The sequence below is a fragment of the Neophocaena asiaeorientalis genome, unplaced genomic scaffold (genome assembly GCF_003031525.2).
Source record: "Neophocaena asiaeorientalis asiaeorientalis breed wild unplaced genomic scaffold, Neophocaena_asiaeorientalis_V1.1 scaffold268, whole genome shotgun sequence".
NCBI lineage: Eukaryota > Metazoa > Chordata > Mammalia > Artiodactyla > Phocoenidae > Neophocaena > Neophocaena asiaeorientalis.
This window is the reverse complement of record NW_020173979.1, coordinates 4,943,987-4,962,516: the sequence shown is the minus strand read 5'-3', so window position 1 is coordinate 4,962,516 and position 18,530 is coordinate 4,943,987. Positions and strand designations below refer to the sequence as shown.

Here is an 18,530-nt window from a genome sequence, read left to right as displayed (position 1 = left end):
AGATTTTGCAATGAAGCTTACATTCTAGTGGCAAAGACGCACTAAAAAGCCTAAGCGAATATATACTATGTCAGGTGGAGGTAACCACTATGAAGAAAAATAAAAGAGAAAGGTGATGAAGGAGTGGTGGGTATTTTAAGTAGGATGGTCGTAGAGAGCCTTCCTGCTAAATGGCTTTTGATCAAAGGTCTGAAGGAAGTGAGGACATGGTCCTTGCAGATACCGAAGAGAAGGACATTCTAGCAGAGGAAATAGCAAGTGCAAGGGCCCTGGGAGAGAACAGGCTTATGTCTGAATTAGAACAAGTGACGAGGGAGTAGCAGTAGTCTGATAGCAGGTCATATAGGGCCTTGTAGGCACCATAAGGACTTGGGCTTTTCCACTGGGTGAATTTGAGTCACAAGCAGAGGAGGGACATTGTCTGACTGACGTTTTCAAGCTACTGTATGATCAACATTGAGACCATCCCCCTTCAGCCCTTAAGGGCCCCCAGCAGCCAGGTGGTCCTCCAATCTCCTTTTCACAGTCATGGTGTAGACCTTAGGGAACATATAATAACGATGATGACAGCAACAGACATTACTGAGCGTGTGCCAGACTGTTCACATGTGTGACCTCATTTAAGCCCCTCAACAAAGCTGCGAGGTAGATATTATTATTCTCCCGTTTTACAGATGAGGAAACCGAGTGAGTTAGTGGGTTGCTCAAGGTTAGTAAAAGAGGTGAGGTTTGACTATAACCTCTCATACCAGGCACCTGGATGGACTCATTCTCTTCTCTTTCCTTAACATGTCCCCAGCCCACCCCAATAATTAGTGCCCTGGAGAGGAAGAAACTACTCATGCCCTTTATTCATGGACACATCGGTTCATGATAAGCTTGGATAAGTGTCCCAGGTGCTGTGTCAAGGACTTTGTAACATTATCCTGTTTAATCCCACAAAACTGTGTGAAGTACATCATATTATGCATCCCATTTTTGAGGTGAGAAATCAGAAACTTTCTACTAAGCCGTAGTCTCTACCCATTGGCCCTGGCTGTGCCCTTTCCTCTGGTGGTGCTCAGTAAGGTGCCTCTCCTCCTTCGCTGTCCCCACGGGACTGTAGGCAAACTGAAGGAATTCCCGCCTGCACTCTCTGAACGCCTCATCTCCCACCATGGTATCTCACCTCCTAATAGACTACATAATTTGCCTGTGTGTTTATTTTTAATATCTAGAATTTTAAATATAATAGCATTATAATATAAGCTCCACTAGACTGTGAGCTCCAGGAAGACAGATTTTTGTCCGTTTTGTTCCCTGCCATATCTCTGAGTGCAAGGAATAGTCCTAGACACATAATTGGTGCTCAAGAATAGTTATTAAGGGACTTCCCTGATGGTGCAGTGGTTGAGAATCTGCCTGCCAATGCAGGGGACACAGGTTCGATCCCTGGTCCTCGAAGATCCCACATGCCATGGAACAGCTAAGCCTGTGTGCCACAGCTACCGAGGCTGTGCCCTAGAGCCCACGAGCCACAACTGCTGAGCCCGCATGCCGCAACTACTGAAGCCCGCGTGCCTAGAGCCTGTGCTCCGCAACAAGAGAAGCCACTGCAATGAGAAGCCCACGCACTGGCAACAAAGAGTAGCTCCCGCTCACCACAACTAGAGAAAGCCCACGCACAGCAACGAAGACCCAGTGCAGCCAAAAATAAATAAATAAATCTATATTAAAAAGAATAATAGTTATTAAGTAAATCCATTAACCAGTCACTCAGTTAATATGCGGAAACCCATAATATATGAAGTGCTTACCTTGTTTTATGAACTCAGCATTCTGAAATTAGGAAAGAAATAGTCAACATTTTTGTTTCACTTCTTTTATCCTGATATCCTCTGATAGAAGGGATTGGGAAAACCTCCAAAAAGTTGACCAGAGTGACTTTATCTCTGATAGCCTCCCTCATTTGAGTTACCAAGAATGTCAGGATGTCTCAGACACAGAAGTTTCATGGGTGCTGAGTGAATTCCTCTCCAAGCATTTGTTTTTGTGGTATAGAATTTGTACCTTGTTCTTGGTTGTTTCTTTTATGAATTGTCATGACTACAGTACTGTTTGTACAGAGAGGTGTTTTCTGATAGGATTCAAGAGTAAGTTCTGCTTATTGAGGGTCCTTTCCTTTTTCTTGGCTCTGAGAATATGTAATCTTTACAAGAAGTCCTGAGCTGGGGGTCAGAGACCCAAATTCAACTTGGTTATTAACAAGCTATAGGATGTTGGACAAACACAGTGTATCCCTGGCCTTAATTCTCATCATCTGTAAAATAGACATGAGAAAACTACGGAATTTCAGAGCTGAAAGACACTCTGAAGGTCATTTAATCCAAGAGCTATAAATTCAAATACCTTCAGAGCCCAGGAAGATAACTGTAAATATGTGAACTCATCCCATTAAGACAACGGGGAGTGGTAGAAGCTGTGGCAAACTCCTTCCAGCTGAATTAGTTTTTTAAAAAATTAGAACTTACGTGCTGGCTAAATGACAGACCCAGGCCCAGTTTGGCCTACACATCTCCAACGCGCAACCCCATTCCTAGCCCTTGTCCATTTAAATTATTTTGCATATGAGAAAACTGAAGCTCAAAGATGGGACTTGAACTGCCAAAGTGATCGGTGGTAGAAGTAGGTTGTAATAATAATGTCTGTCTTACCCAGTTCAGAGGTTTTCCTAAGGGGATCTATGAAGGTGATAATGTGGGAGATGCCTTTGGGGAATATGAAACACCACTCGATTGCGAGGGATTATCACCACTTTCCCGAGTGCCATTAAAATTGTCTCCAAAGCACAGTGATTCCTCAGTGTCTGAGGGTGTTGGTGCTAGGAGCCTCCTCGGATACCAAAATCTGCAGTTGTTTAAGCCCCTTACATAAAAGGGCGTAAGTACGGTGAGTGCAGTTGGGCCTCTGTATCAGTGGTTGGTTGGATTCGAGGCTGGTTAAATCCAAGGATGCAAAACCCAAGGGTATGGAGGGCTGACTGTATTTTCCAGGATAATTCATTTTCCCCGCACAGCAAGCTGGGCAGGGGCTATATACCTGTGCTGCCGGTAAGGAAACTGAGGCTCAGCTTAGGAAAGAGACCAGAGATTTGAGGGCTTGACCAAGTCCTAACAACCAGTGTATGGCAAGTTTGGTAGCAGAGTGTGGTCTGTATGTGGGGGAGAAGCTCGCCTTTGGAATTCGGACACTGGCGCTCTCTCCCCAGCGCTGCCCCATCTACCCTTAGGTGAAGGACTTACCCGTTGTTGGGGGAATTGAATGAGAGCACATGTGGGACACACCCAGCATGGGCTGGCACAGAGGAGGCAGTCCACAAATGGCGCCATCTCTTTTACCGTGATCAGTGCTTTTATAACTGTTACCAGACCTCCGGACCTCCGGGTCTTCCACCAAACGTGTAACCCCCATCGCTCTGCTCTGGAGAGTGACATACTCATCTACACAAACGTCCAGAGGTGAGAATCCAAAGGACTGTTCATTCTCATTCTCTGTCCTGTTGTCTGTAACGAGGTTAAAGACGTAGGGATACAAAACTAGCTTCAGAAATGAGGAAGAAAGCCAATCAACAGGACTTTACGTTTTTAACAACTCACCGTAAAGCATGAGTCTCTCAGACATACCAGGCTACCGTTGAAATCCAGGTGTGCTACTGGGCTCAGTCCAAGTGGTTGTGATAGATTTTCCTTTAGAACTCAGTCTAGACCTCAGCTTGGAGAAGCCCCTGCAGGGTAGGTCTGTGTGCTTGACAGAAACTGGACCATGGGTTGCAGCTTGTGGAACATGGGCTGCCGCCTCTACCAGGCCGAGCAGCCTTCCCCCCACAGCTCTGTGTGTGTGTGTGTGTGTGTGTGTGTGTGTGCGCACTTGAGTGTGTGTGTGCGTGCATGTGTGACGGAAAGAGGATGACATTGTGTCACTGTGTCTTGTATCACAGAGAGAGAGAGGAGAGAGCCTACTCCCAGGGCCTTCTCACTGCAGAGACAGCCACTTTCAAAAATGTCCGGAGACAAGGAAGGGGGGCGAGGAGGCTAAGATTTCACAGAGATTTAAGGAAATGGTTTAAAAAGATGACCAAGAGCATGGCTGTAGAGGCTGGTTCTCCCCTTCACATATACTCAACAGTTAACAATAACTAGCAGGTGCACTTTTTAAAGAACTCCGCTGTAAGTCAAGTGTCATATTATCTCAACTAATCTTTGCTAAATCAAGTGTCATATTATCTCAACTAATCTTTGCTACGTCCCCACTGAAGCAGGCCCTGTAGCACCACCACTGAACAGATGGTAACAGTTAGGGTTGCCTCCATGAAGTTTTCCCGGATTACTTCACCCTTCCCTCCAGCCCCACCCACCCTGCCAGGGAGTCTTCCTTTCTCAGGACAGCTGCTAGTCCCTGTCCTGACACCTACAAGAGTTAATAACAATAACTACCAGCTACTTTTTTTTTTTTGCGGTATGCGAGCCTCTCACTGTTGTGGCCTCTCCCGTTGCGGAGCACAGGCTCCAGACGCGCAGGCTCAGCGGCCATGGCTCACGGGCCCAGCCGCTCCGCGGCACGTGGGATCTTCCCGGACCGGGGCATGAACCAGTGTCCCCTGCATCGGCAGGCAGACTCTCAACCACTGCGCCACCAGGGAAGCCCTACCAGCTACTTTTTGAAGTAGGTTTTCTTATCCTCATTTTACCAGTAAGTCAACTGAGGCTCAGAACGTTTAGGAAACTTGCCCAAGGTCACACAGAAAAAATGGCTGAGATTTGCACTCATTTTTATTTGCTTAGTTTAGTTCAGGAGTCAGGAAACTATGGCCTATGAGCCAGAGCCCACCTGCACCTAATTTTGTAAATAGGTTTATTGGAACCACCATGCTCATTGATTTACATATTGCCTGTAGCTGATTTCTTCCTACAATAACAGAGTTGAGTTGTTGCCACACACAACATCTGGCCCTTGCACAGAAAAAGTTCGCAGACTTCTTGCTTAGTGTTTTACTCTGGATCCCATGCTCTTGGGAACCACTGTTATGCCAGTTAGCACCTGATGGCACCGTGTTTATCTTGCTTTCTAAGAGGTGTTGGAGACGTGGTTAGTTTTATCTTCCCAACTAAACCGAATCTACCTTGGAGCAGTGACCTCTCATATAACGAGTCTCGGGACCTACTGTGGGCCAGGCTGGGTGATCACATCGTCAGCTGCTCTAATCCCTCCAGCTAAGCGCTCACACATAGTAGGTGCACAACCAATACCAGATGGGTTGAATTGGAGTGTCTTTCACCAGGTAATAAGAAGAAAAACCCTCCCTGGAGCACACCCAGCCTCTGAAACCCCAGCGAGTGCCTGACATGTCCTGCCTTCATTTCCCCAGGGAGATCCTTCTTTTGCTAAGCGCAAATTCAGCCTGTCTCTCCCCACACAGCTGACAACCCCCAGGGCTCAGTAATTACCACAAGAGCCTGCTACAGCCCCTTGGGGAGCATTGCCTCATTTGAATTCCAACCCCAAATGAAATCAATACCAATAATTTTATCTGTTTTTAAAGCGACCTGCTGAGGCCCTTTCTTCTTGATCTCGTTTTCAACAGACCACAATTAGCCCTCTGGAGAACGCCATCGAAACCATGTCCGTGGCCAACGAGAAGATCCTGATGATGATAAACCAGTACCAGAGTGACGAAAGCCTCCCGATAAACCCACTCTCCATGCTCCTGAACGGAATCGTGGACCCTGCAGTCATGGGAGGGTTCGCCAAGTATGAGACGGTGAGGGCTCCCCTCTCCAGGCCCTGGCGGAGACAGAGCAGTGGCAGGAGGGCCAGAGCAGACACAGCTGCATGCCACTCATCTTACTGTGGCTGTTTGTCCCTCAAAAGGACACTTCAGCTTGTTTAGACCTCATACACATTCCAGAGTTTCTTTAGCCTCACTCTCATCTCCTTCCCACCCTCAATGCCATGCTCTGTCAGGGGTCATAGAGATCCCTGATCCCACTGGGCACATCGAGATACCTTTGTCAAGAGGAGGCTCTGGGATGTCCACGAGTCAGACCATAAAAGTCAAGCACCACAAATCAAAGTACATGCTACTTGTGTAAAGCCATCTCCTCTATAGATGATGGAAATGACCTCCAGAAATGGGAAGGAATGAAACACGTTATCTGTGAAAATACAGAAGGGATGGGAGATCGACTCTCAAGTGAGAGTTATAATCTAGATATTTGGGTCATAAGGACCCTCCAGAAATCCCCACACATTTCAGCCGCAGATTTCATTTCTGAGGCTCCTGGTGTCCGTGGTGAAAAGGGAAACGCCATCAGTTATATGAGTCACATTTTCCACTGGGGGAAAATAATTACTCAATAAGGAGACATAACTTTTTCCAGCTCTGAAATAGAATAGAAAGTCCTTATTTGGCTCTCACCTGGGCCATATGTTAATGGGACGCTGAGGGAAAAATGGACTCTTTGTTCTCATAAGTCTCATGATGGACTCTTTATTATCTTTTCTATGTCATCCATTGATGTAAAACTAGGAATACAGCACAATAGTACAACTCACGGACAGTAATTCCGGTTAGTCCTTCCAGCTACCCTTGGACACCCCGTAGAGTCATCCATTGGTAATCCTTTGTTCAGCCTTGAGGGGTGATATGTCTGTGTATCTATGTGCACACACTGAGAACGGGAGCCGAGAAGGAGCTGGGGCTGCCAAGGTCACACACGATGAGGGAGGTGAGCTGGAAAGCCCACCAGGTGACCTTCTTTACTGAGTTTTCTCTCCTGGGACAGTGCCTTGACTGTGCAGCAGAATCCCCAGCAGGCCTTCTTCACACACAGCTGCCTCCACCCCACCTCTGACCCCAGAGGTTCTGATTCAGTACATCCGGGTGGGGCCTGAGAATTTGCATCTCTGGCAAGTTCCCAGGTGATGCTGCTGCTGCAGGTCCAGAGACCCCTCTTCAAGAACAATTTCCTGGCGTTTGTGACCCTTTCCCAGTGGATACCGATCTGAGCCCCAGGAGGAGGAAACGTCAGTCCCTAAACGTCCCTGACTGTTGCCCATCCACGTAGGAATGGCCTCATTCCTGCCCCTGTCAACTGGAACCCTCTCCCGGTGCCAGAGAGGTGGGTCGTGGGGTCCACGGCAAAGGAACAGGAAACCCTCAACGTCTGTTTGTCCTGCTAGGCCTTCTTCACTGAAGAGTACACCAGGGACCACCCCGAGGACCAGGACAAGCTGAGCTGCCTCAAGGACCTGATTGCGTGGCAGGTAAAGCAGAGGCGGACTGGGGGTAGGCCAGCCCTGTGTCCGTCCTTTCCCCTCCCCGGTTCGCCTGCCCTCTGCTAGCCTCTGGCCGGTATGGCCGACTTTCATACTGCTCTCCTGCCCTCTGGCTTTTGGCCTTTCTTCTGACTCTGTCTTCACCTGAGCCGGTGCGTCATGGAAGCGGGATTTGGGGCACTGCACCCTTGGGGTGCTGCACTGGTGCCGGGCAGTGATGCTGTGCTACGTGTTGCTAAGACTGCCCTGTTGGGTGTTGAATTCAGGAGGTGGCCTCCCCCAGGGGGACTGAAGTGAAAGCCAGGGTCCCGCGCACCTCCCACCACCTCCCACCACACCCAGCACCCGCCAGTCAGATAATGGAAGACTTCGCCCCCACCCCGCCTCCCCTCCTACTAAGGCTGACCCAGTTTGTTGCAGAGCTCAGATGGATAGCAGGTTTTGAAAATAATCGAGGCCTCGGTTTGGTTGGTTTTCAGGCAAAGGGTCTGCACTCTGCACAAGCTGCTCAGCCCTCCGGAGCCCAGCCTGGCACCTTGGAAGGACTGTCCTTCCCGCCCGCTTTGTCCTGCTATCTGCTTATCTGCCCTCTCCTTGCATCCTTGTCCCTCTGCCCCTTCCCTCCACGATCTCCTTCTCTCTGACTCTTGCTGTGCATGTGTCTCTGTCTTTCTCCTCTCCTTGGAAGTTCTTTGCTTCTCCCTGTCCCCTCTCTGACTTTGGCCTGTCTCTGCTGCCCCCCTCACACCTCACTCCTGGCTCTGCTTCCCTTGCGCATCTCTCTCCACTGCCCTCCCTCCTTCTCTGCTTTCTCTCTGGCTCCCTCTCCCGTGTTTTGTCTCCCTCCTGCTCTCTCCTGCTCTCTGCCACTCCCTAGAGAAGAAACAATCCACAGACCCCTAGCCCAGAGGCATTCAGAGGACCAGGCTCCTGGTCTAGGCCTGCAGCAGCCCCTCCTCAAACATCTCCCTGCTCTCCACGGACCACCCAGCACCCAGGACGCAGGGTGGGCTCTGGAGGGTGCGCTGGGGGGAGGCTGGGGAGGCAAGCAGGGCAGCAGGGGGCAGCGTCTGCAGCTGCTGGCCCTCCCTCCTCCCTTCTTGCCAGTTACAGTGCAAAGAAAAGCGAGCTACTGTGGTAGGGAGTTTTTGTTACTCTAGGGGAATTAGGGAGTGAGAAGTATTGGGTGCAGCCTCTTTTCTTAAAATAAGGATTCCTAATTCAGGTCCTTCTCTGCCTCTGCCAAATGATGCAAAGTGAGGCCTTAAAAATAAAATGCCAGGCGCTGCACAGATACACTCTCCTGAATGCATTTTGTGAGTCTGGAATTTTCTCTCCCTTCCTACCTTGTGCCACCTGTGAAACCCAGACACCTCCAAGAGCGCCAGCCTTCCGAGGTCATCCTGTCCTTTAATACTCAAATAATGATACTCCCCCCTCCCCATCCCCAGCTCGAGAAGCAGGAAGACTCAGCTTTGGTTGGTTTCCTTCCTCAGCTCTTTCTGGGGTGCCCCAGGGAGGGCTAACACGTCACACAAATGTGTCTGGTTGCTGGGTGTCATTCTCAATCCATATCACTGTCCTGGGCCTCTCTGCTGCGCATGTCTTATCACCTGGTAGTGGACTCTCGGGGCTGTATTCACCGCACCCAAAGCATAGACCAGACTGTGGCCTCAGAGCACAGCCGTTAGCAGGCCGTGCCTTCTAAGGAAATTCTTCCAAAGTCTTGCAGTTCATAGAGGGGCACCGCAAGCAAAGGAAGGAGACTTTGAAAGCATGTATTTGATGTTACAGCTTCTAAGAGCCTGCAAAGGGGATTGCCCTGGGCCGCATTCCTCCCACTCAGAGTCCAGCATCCTGAATACTCAAAAGACGCTGCCCTGCGCAGGGTGAAGGTGACCTTTTTTACGTTACAGCACATTAGCTCTTCCATTTTATTCCATTCATTCTTGCAACTTATATATATTTGAGTCCCAGCTGTGTGCCACGCAACAGAAATAAAGCGCTGGATAAAATTGTGGGCCTGCTCCCTCCCTCCCTTCTTGGAGCTTAATTATCGATTGGATCTTGGTTTGCCAAAGCCAGATTCACTTTGGATCTTCTCAGAACACGAGACCCTTAAGATTTCAAAGGGAGATGTACTTGCACCACTAGCAACCCAACAGAAGCTAGAAGTGCAAAGTACATTATGTGTTCAAGATTTCATGGTTTTCAAGAGTGATCGCTTCTTAATTCTTTTCTTCGTAAAGATTTTCTCTCTATTTATTGGCATGGAAAGATGTCTACAGTACATTCTTCTTGTAAACATTTCACGAGATATTACATAGAGAAAACTACACATAACAAAAATACACAGCACACTGAGTTGTCACAGTGTACACTTAACGTGGCCACCACCAGATGAAGAAGCAGAATTCCTCTAGCACCCAGAAGCCTCTCTTGTGCCTTCTTTTTAGTCATTGCCAGCCCTCCCCAAGGTCGACCCCTCTCCTGCTTTTACAGTAACCATTTACTTGCTTTGTAAAAATACTTTTTAACCACCCAAGCACTCGTTGCTAAACACTATAGTTTACTTTTGCTTGTTTTTGACCTATATATAAATGGAATCACACAGTGTGCATTCTTTTGTGTCTAACTTATTTTGTTTACTGTTATGTTTTAAAATTGATTTATTTTGTTGTACATAGCAATCATTTATTCATTTTCATTGATGTATAATCGTCTATGCAGCTGGACTGTATAACTGTGCCAAAACATATTTATTTAGTTTTCAACTGATGGAGATTTGGGTTGATTTCAGTTTGAGGGTATTACAAGTCGTGCTGTTCTGAACATCTCTGTGTGTGTCTTTTTGGCACACACATGCACAATTTCTGTTGGATGTATACCTAGCTGTGGAATTGCTCGGTTATACTATGTTAGAATATCTGGCTTGAACAGATAACTGCCAAACTTCTATCACTATAGATTAGTTTTGTCAGTTCTTGAACGTCATCAAAGTGATATTACACAGTATGTGTTACTGTGTGCCTGGCTTCTTCTTTTCACTGTAACGCCTTTGTGATTCATCCAGGCTGTTACATGCAAGAGAAGTTTTTCTTTTTTTGTTCTAAGTGGTATCCATTGTGTGACTATACAATATACCAATAATATACCGATGTATTTATCCATTCTCCTGTTGATGGTGGGTTGTTTTCAGGTTTTGGATAGCGTGGAAAGAGTTGTAGGAACATTCTTGTTCGTGTTTTTTGATGGGCATAAACTCTCAGCGTCCTCACTATCTATCTAGTAGTGGGAGTGCTGGGTCATGCGTTTATCTTTAGCCTTACTGGATACCAAGAAGCAGTTTTCCAAAGTGGCTGAGCCAATTTACACTCCCACCAAGAACTTCTGTGAATCTGGGTTGCTCCACATTCTCGCTGACGCAGGCTGCTGTGAGTCTTTAATTTTAGTCTTTCTGGTGGTTGTGAGGTGGTATCTCAGTTTAATTTTAATTTGCATTTCCTTTGCGAGCAACGGTGTTCATCGCCTTTTCATGTGTTTGTTGGCTAATTGAATAACCTTTCTGTGAAACGTTTGTTCAGATCTTTTACTTATTAACTGAATTGTCTTTTTACTAATAATTCATAGGAGTTTATATCTATTCTAGATGTGAGTCCTTTGTCAAATCTGTGTATTGCAAATATCTTCATTCAGTTTGTGGCTTATCTGTTTACTTTCTAATGATGGCCTCTCCCGCTGCGGAGCACAGGCTCTGGACACACAGGCTCAGCGGCCATGGCTCACGGGCCCAGCCGCTCCGCGGCATGTGGGATCTTCCCGGACCGGGGCACGAACTCTAATGATATATTTTTGAAGAACAGAAGTTTGTAACTTTAATGAGGTCCAATTTATCAATTTTTTTTAATGATTATTACTTTTGTCTTCACTTTATGAAATCTCTGGCTGTCCCAAGATCATGACGATATTTCCTGTGTTTTATTGGGAAGTTTTCTTGTTTTGTCCTATACTCTTAAGTATATGATCCATTTTGACTGACACGAAGTAAGGGGTAAATTATTTTTCTATACAGATTTCTAATTATTCCAGCACCATTTGTTGAAAAGACTATTACTTCTCCCAACTTTGACATAAAGTGATCATATAGATGTCAGTCTATTTCTGGACTTCCTACTCTATTCCATTGGTCTGTTTGTCCAATGCCATATACTGTTCCTAATTACTGTAGCTTTATAGTAACTCGAGATCTGATAGTGGCAGTACTGCAATTTTTTTTTCAAATTTGTCTTGGTCCTTCTAGTCCTTTGTATTTCCATATAAATTTTTAAATCAGCTTGCCAATTTTCACACACCCCCAAAACACATTGAGATTTTGAATAGGAATATATTAGACACGTAGATTAATTTAGGAAGAAGTTCTGTTTTAATGATAATTGATTCTTCCAGTACATGAATATGGAATCTCTCTCCCTTTCTTTAGTTCTTTAATTTCACTCAGCAAAGTTTTGTAGTATTCACTGGAAAGGTCTTTCACAGATTTTATTAGATTTGTTTTAAGGTATTTGATATTTTTAACTATTATAAATGGTATTTTTTTAAATTTCTCAATATCATCACAATTTTTTTTTTGGTATGTTTACCTTGTATCCAGCGACCTTACTAAATTCACTTAATAAGTCAAATTGTTTGTACATTCTTTTGGATGTTCTACAGACAAACATATCATCTGCTAATGTAAAAAGTTTTACTTCTTCTGTTCCAATGTCTCCCACATCAGGGCAAGAGTCAGTATTTCACAGAGTGGGATGTTTTAAAGATGATGTCCCATTCTATGCCTAGTTTGCTGGTTTATCATGAATGGATTTTTAATTTGTCAAATGCCTTTTATGCATCTATTGAGATACTCATATTGTTTTTCTTCGTTATTATGCTAATTCAGTGAATTATATTAGTTGATTTTGGACTATTAAACCAACCTTGCATGTATGACATAAATCCCACTTGGTCGTAATGTATTATCATTTTTATATGTTTCTGGATTCTATTAGAAAATATGCTCTTCAGGATTTTTGTGTCTATGCTCAAAAGAGATATTAACCTATAATTTTCCTTTTTTATAATATCCTTGTTCAATTCTTGTAACAAAGTTACCCTGGTCTCAAAAAGTGGGTTGAAAATTACTCCCTATTTTAAAAATTTTTAAGAGTTTGTATAAAGTTGGCATTTATTTATCCCTTAAATGTTTGCTAGAATTTGTCTGTGAAGCCATATGGGCCAGGAATGTTTTAAAGTATGTATTTAATTTAATAGTTTTCAGATTTCCTATTTCTTTCGTCCCCTTTTTGGTAAGTTGTATTTTTCTAGCAATTTGTCCATTTTATCTAAATATTAAATTTATTGACATAAACTTTTTTATAATATCCTCTTATGATCTTTTATAATGCTTGTACTTCCTATAGTGATACTCCTTTTTAAATTCTGATATTGGTTATTGGTACCTTCTATTTTTTTTTATTAGCCCTTTAAGGTGTTTATCAATGTTTTTGTCTTTTCAAAGAACCAACTTTGGGTTTGTCAATCCTCTGTGTTGTCAGTTTGTTTTCTTTTTCATTCATGTCCACTCTTTTATTATTTCCTTCCTTTTACTCTCTTTGGGTTTAGTTTGCTGCTCTTCTACTAATATCTTGAGATGGATACTTAGCTAATTGATTTTCTGTCTTTTCTAATATGTAAAACTAAAGCTATACGTTTATCTCCATTAGCAACTTTATATCTCACTATTTTTTGTATGTAGTATTTCCATTATCATTCCCTTCTCTTTTTCTTTATAAATTTATTTATTTATTTGTTTATTTTTGGCTGTGCTGGGTCTTCATTTCTGCACATGAACTTTCTCTAGTTGTGGTGAGCGGGATCTACTCTCTCATTGCGGTGGCTTCTCTTGTTGCGGAACGCGGGCTCTGGGCACTCGAGCTTCAGTAGTTGTGGCTCACAGGCTCTAGAGTGCAGGCTCAGTAGTTGTGGTGTGCTCCGTGGCATGTAGGATCTTCCTGGACCAGGGCTCAAACCCGTGTCCCCTGCATTGGCAGGTGATTTCTTAACCACTGTGCCACCAGGGAAGTCCCATTCCTTTCTTTTTTAAATAAAATCTTTGTCTTGTGTCATGGATAGAAAATTTTTTCTTTTTCTATATATCGCTTATTTAAAAAATATAAAGTTTTCTTAAGCTCTCTTCATTCTCTGTTTCTTCCACGTTAGTCCATTCGTTCTTTTCTTCCTCTCTCCCTTCCTCCCTCCCTCCCTCCCTCCCTCCCTTTTTGCTTTTCTTCCTATCTGTTGGTTCTGATCTCTGTCTTTCACACTGGAGAATTTCCTTCAGTGCCTGGTGATCCTTGGCAGTCTGTTCATAGTAAAGAGTGGGGCGCTAAAAAAGCTGAATGAATTTCTGTGCATATGAGAGAAGGTATTGTCGCCTGGATGGCATTACATATGGTAACTGAGTGATCCACAGACGTCTGTATAACATGCGCCATTCACTTTCTCCAGGACAGACCCTTCAAGCTATTGCATATGAAGGTCCCCCTGGCTCCTGCACTGCTGGCAATCTGGGGACTGGAAAGTGAAGGTCTCACTGTCTGTTAGTATGCGGACCAACCCCCTATTTTCCTGTTTGGTTCCTCATCCCTGCCCTCTGTTGATAATATAAGAGCTTAACTGTCTCACGTCAATTATCTCTTCCCCTCTCATCTTCCCAAGGCTTTTTACATCACTTTTTAAAAACTCCCTATTGGCTGGTTAACTCCACGTTGTTAACATTTGGGTATCTTTTTCTTCAGCAACCACATGAGGTAGTATCACTGGATCTCCTGTGTTGTGAGACCGGGCTGTGCCCACTCCTCCTTTTCTGTTCAACCCTTCCCTTCTCCTATCTCCCAGCCTCTGACAATCATACCTTCCCTTTTGCATTGCCAAGAACTTCTTGGGCAAGGCTTTAAGTTAAAGCAACAGAGAGTCCTCTCCTCTGGTCTCACACTCTGCCCCTCAGTAGATTCTATAAGGTGCCGACTTTCCCTAACACGTGGCTTCTAATGGGGGTGGGGGGCGTCCAGCCCTCCTGTGGGGCAAGGGCAGCCAGAGGTCTTTCTCCCAGAGGTCTTGTTTTCAGAGCAAACCTCAAGGATTCAGCTTTCCCATTTCTCAGGGTTGGTGACCCCGCTTGAAGGTTTCCAAGACCCTAAAGCCCTCAACAAATTCTCAGCAGGCAGACTTGCTTCCACCACCTCCATGGGGCCAGGTGGCCAACCTTTGGCTCATCATTTACCACCTTTCTCTCCAGATCCCCTTCCTTGGAGCTGGGATTAAGATCCATGAGAGAAGGGTGTCAGAAAATCTGCGGCCCTTCCACGACCGGATGGAGGAATGTTTCAAGAACCTGAAAGTGAAGGTGGAGAAGGAGTACGGTGTCAGAGAGATGGTACTGGTGGTCCCTGTGGCCGGGAGGGGTGGGGCAGGGAGGAGGATGAGATTGGAGCCAAGGAACCTGCCCTTGAGGAGAAGGACCTGAGAGCCAGCAGTGCCAGGGCCAATCCAGGGAACCTTTCTGGAAACTTGGTCCCTCAAAAGTCACCCCAGATAAACGCCAGTTACGGATTGAGGCCTTAGCACTCAAGGGACCGTGCTAATAATAAAAGCAATGTTGATGAAGCACCTGTTACGTGCCAGTCTAATCTAAGCGCGTAGGTCATTTCGTCTTCACAACAAGCCTGGGCGTGACTTTTAACCCCCTGTGTCTCTTCTGGAGATTCCTAGGTGTAAGTGACTTGCCAGAGGCTACATGACAAGTGAGTGCAGGTCACTGCCCCTGGCTCTGTTGGCCTGCAAAGCCAGCGCTTTGGGCAACTCACAAGCTCCCGAGTCCTCAAGAGGCCATCAGCCTGGTGCTCACGAAGACTTCTTCTTTATCCTCTCCCCCAGAAAGTAGCATCATAAAACGGCAAGGCTGTGTGGTCCTTCAGAGGCCATCTGGCCCAACCCTCTGATTTTACAGATAGGAAAACTGAGGCCCAGAGACGAGAAGTGAGTTACTGGAAAGCATGGAGGTGAACTCAGGTCTCATCTTCTGGTACAACAGTTTTTCTGTGAGACAGGTCGCCTCTCCCAGCACTCCCTGTGTGACAGCCCAATGCAGTTCTGATGGCAACCACCCAGAGTTACGTGACGTTGCATAGGTTAAGGGCAAAGTCCTCCACAAGACTCCCCTCGCTTCAGACACCAGGGTTCCCAGGCCACCTGCACCTCTGACCAACTGGTTACAAATCTGGAGCTTCCCACCACCCCTTCAGGTCTGATAATTTCACAAAAGTCAAGGAGTCGGCCCTCCCTCCAATATCCATGAGTTCCCTAGCCGCAGATTCAACCAACGGAGAATCAGAAATACTTGGGGGGAAAAAACCGAGAAAGTTCCAAAAAGCAAAACTTGAATTTGCTGTGCCGGCAACTGCTTACCTCACATTTACATTATAGTTACAACTATTTCTGTAGCGTTTACGTTGTATTAGGTATTACAAGTAATCTAGAGAGGATTTAAATTCTGCTGGAGGATATGTATAGGCTACATGCAAATACTATGCCATTTTATGTCAGGGACTTGAGCATCGCTGGATTTTGGTATCCTCGGAGGTCGTAGATACTGAAGGATGACTGTACTTAGGATTACAGTTTTATTAGCAAGGAAACAAATCAGGACCAGCCAAATGAAGAGAAGCATAGGGTGAGGTCTGGGAGGGTCCCAAACACACAGCTTCTGTGTCCTCAGTACATGTCACCATATCTCTCCTACTGGCACATCCGTGTGTGATTACCAGCCGGGAAAGCTCACCTTAGCCTAAGCGTCTGGAGTTTTAATTGGGGTTCATAGGCATGATTGAATGAATCGTTGGCCACGTGGTTGACATCAATCTCCAGTCCCCCTTCCTCCCCAGAGGCTGAGCTGATATTATCTGGCCCAGAGTCCCAGCCCTGTAATCACAAGGTTGCTCCTTCTGGCCAGCCCCCATCCTGAGCCTTCCCATCAGTGTAAAGGGGCCACCATGAAAAACAAAAGACACTCCTACCAGTGGGGAAATTGCAAGGATTTAGACATCACCTCCCAGGAACCAGGAATAAAGGCCTGACAAATTCTTTATTAAACAGCTGTGCGTAGCCTCAGCCAGCCAGGAAGTTTTTGCTCTGCCCCACGCAGACCTGGCTGCTAACCACACCCTCCTCCCCACCCCGCAGCCCGACTTCGAGGACAGGCGAGTGGGCCGGCCCCGGTCCATGCTGCGCTCCTACAGGCAGATGTCCATCATCTCCATGGCTTCCACGAACTCTGACTGCAGCACGCCCAGCAAACTCACCTCCGAGAGGTCAGTCCCCACCCCAGGCAGCCCCCCGTACCCCTGCACTAGCCTAGCCCTCAGCAAAGCCTCGCTTCTTGCCCTTCTGCCCTTGGCCGTCCTTCTGCATCTCCGTGCCCTTCTGTTTGAAAGCCCTTCCCCACCTGGCACCTCATTAAAACCCTCACAACTACCCTGTGCGGCTTAATGCCGTTGTCAGGGGGGTCAGTCGAGGCCCAGAGAGGTGTGGTGGCTCTTCTTGAGGACCCAGCAGGACACCGCACGGCCCACAGGCTCCCCGTCCAGCCACCTCCATCAGCCAGCCTGAGCTCCTCATCTACTTGCCTCTGCCGGGGCTCCCGTCCCCACCAACTCCCCATCCCAGAGCTCCTCCTCCTGTACCTGCCTATACCTCTGTCGGGGTTCCCCTCCTCGGCCAAGAAGAGCCTCTCCCCTTCCACTTTCTTGGAGCCATCTGCGCGACCCGGCCCGACTCAACTAACGTAATAGCAGCTCCTGTGATGGAGAACTCTCTCTGGGAGAATGTGCTAAGGGGTTCTTGACCTCATCTCTTGTCCACTCTGCAAGGTTGCTGCAAACACCCCCGTTTACTGAAAAGGAAATCGTGCCTCAGATAGGTTGAGTGATTTGCCCAAAGTCATTCGGCTAAAAAGTGGCATAGATTTGAATCCAGATCCATATTTTTAACCAGTTTTCTCTTCCTATCACCAGTCTTATGGCCCACCGCCTTCAATTTATCTTACCCTGTAGTTTGAGTGTTTGCAAATTAAGCAAGTGGCTCCCCAAACTCTGCCAGGTGAGCTGATCTACCCCCCGACCCCGTGGTGACAGCTCAGTCAGCCTGGGTCCCTGCAAGACAGTTCCACTGAAGCTCTTAACTGCAGTTTTTGCTGCTGTCCCTCTTGCCATTCAGCTTCGACCAGGAATTAGCATCTCCCAAGGCTCCGAGAGTGGAGCAAGAGGAGCCGATCTTCCCAGGGAGCACTCTGCCAGAGGTCAAGCTGCGGCGGTCCAAGAAGAGGAGCAAGAGAAGCAGTGTGGTGTTTGCGGACGAGAAGGCCACGGCAGACCTGAAGCGGGTGAGTGGCCAAGGCTGGATCTTCTCTGACACCCTCGGCAGATCACTGCACGCCCGGCACACTGCCTGGGGCTCCGAGACGTGCGCCACTCAAGCCTCATCCTCACGGTGAAGTGGAGTTACCGAGGTGGCATCTCAGGGGCAGGGAGGTGAAGTGCTTGCTGGCGCCCCTGCAGCGTGGATGTGACAGAGTGGGAAATGACCCAGCCTGTCACTCTGTCCTTTCTGCCATCGCAGAGGACTCTGAGGCTGGGGAGAGGCTGCCCGGTCCACCACTGAGCAGGAGAGCCGCCCTCCCAGGGCTGGGCCAGGTGTTTCCACCTCGGCCCTTTATCCCCACCCCAGGGCCATTCTAACCACTGACGTCTCAGACTCTGCTAAGCTCTTCCAGTGGACCGGGAGCCCAGCTGGGGATGCAGAGATGAAATTCTCACTGCCCTGACTTTAAGAGTTACTGTCTTATAAACTAATAAGTATTTAATATGAGACTTGGTACCAGACAGCCCTGGGTTCAACCCCAGCTTCCCCCTGAAAGAGAGGTTTGTTGAAAGCATTCTGGGAGCCTGGAAGGGGGAGAGGGATTTACTCTCCTGGGAAGGGAGGGCTGCCGGATGAAAGGGCAAGGGCCCAGCTGAGATGCCTTCCAGCGACGAAAGAATCCCCCACAAACTTCCCAGTAGGCCTCAGAGGCTATTCTTGCCAGTGGGGGGAGCCTGGAAACAAGACTGTGTTTCTCAATT

General features: G+C 46.9%; 1 protein-coding gene across 1 annotated transcript in view; it reads left to right on the top strand.

Annotated features, from left to right (window-relative positions):
- Positions 1 to 18,530, top strand: part of DOCK2 (dedicator of cytokinesis 2) — a 408,357-nt gene that overhangs the window by 386,419 nt on the left and 3,408 nt on the right. Inside the window, exons 45-49 of the mRNA XM_024753337.1 lie at positions 5,621 to 5,797; positions 7,219 to 7,302; positions 14,651 to 14,788; positions 16,594 to 16,721; positions 17,626 to 17,791. Coding sequence (XP_024609105.1) covers positions 5,621 to 5,797; positions 7,219 to 7,302; positions 14,651 to 14,788; positions 16,594 to 16,721; positions 17,626 to 17,791 — 693 coding nt within the window. The remainder of the gene's footprint in view (positions 1 to 5,620; positions 5,798 to 7,218; positions 7,303 to 14,650; positions 14,789 to 16,593; positions 16,722 to 17,625; positions 17,792 to 18,530) is intronic.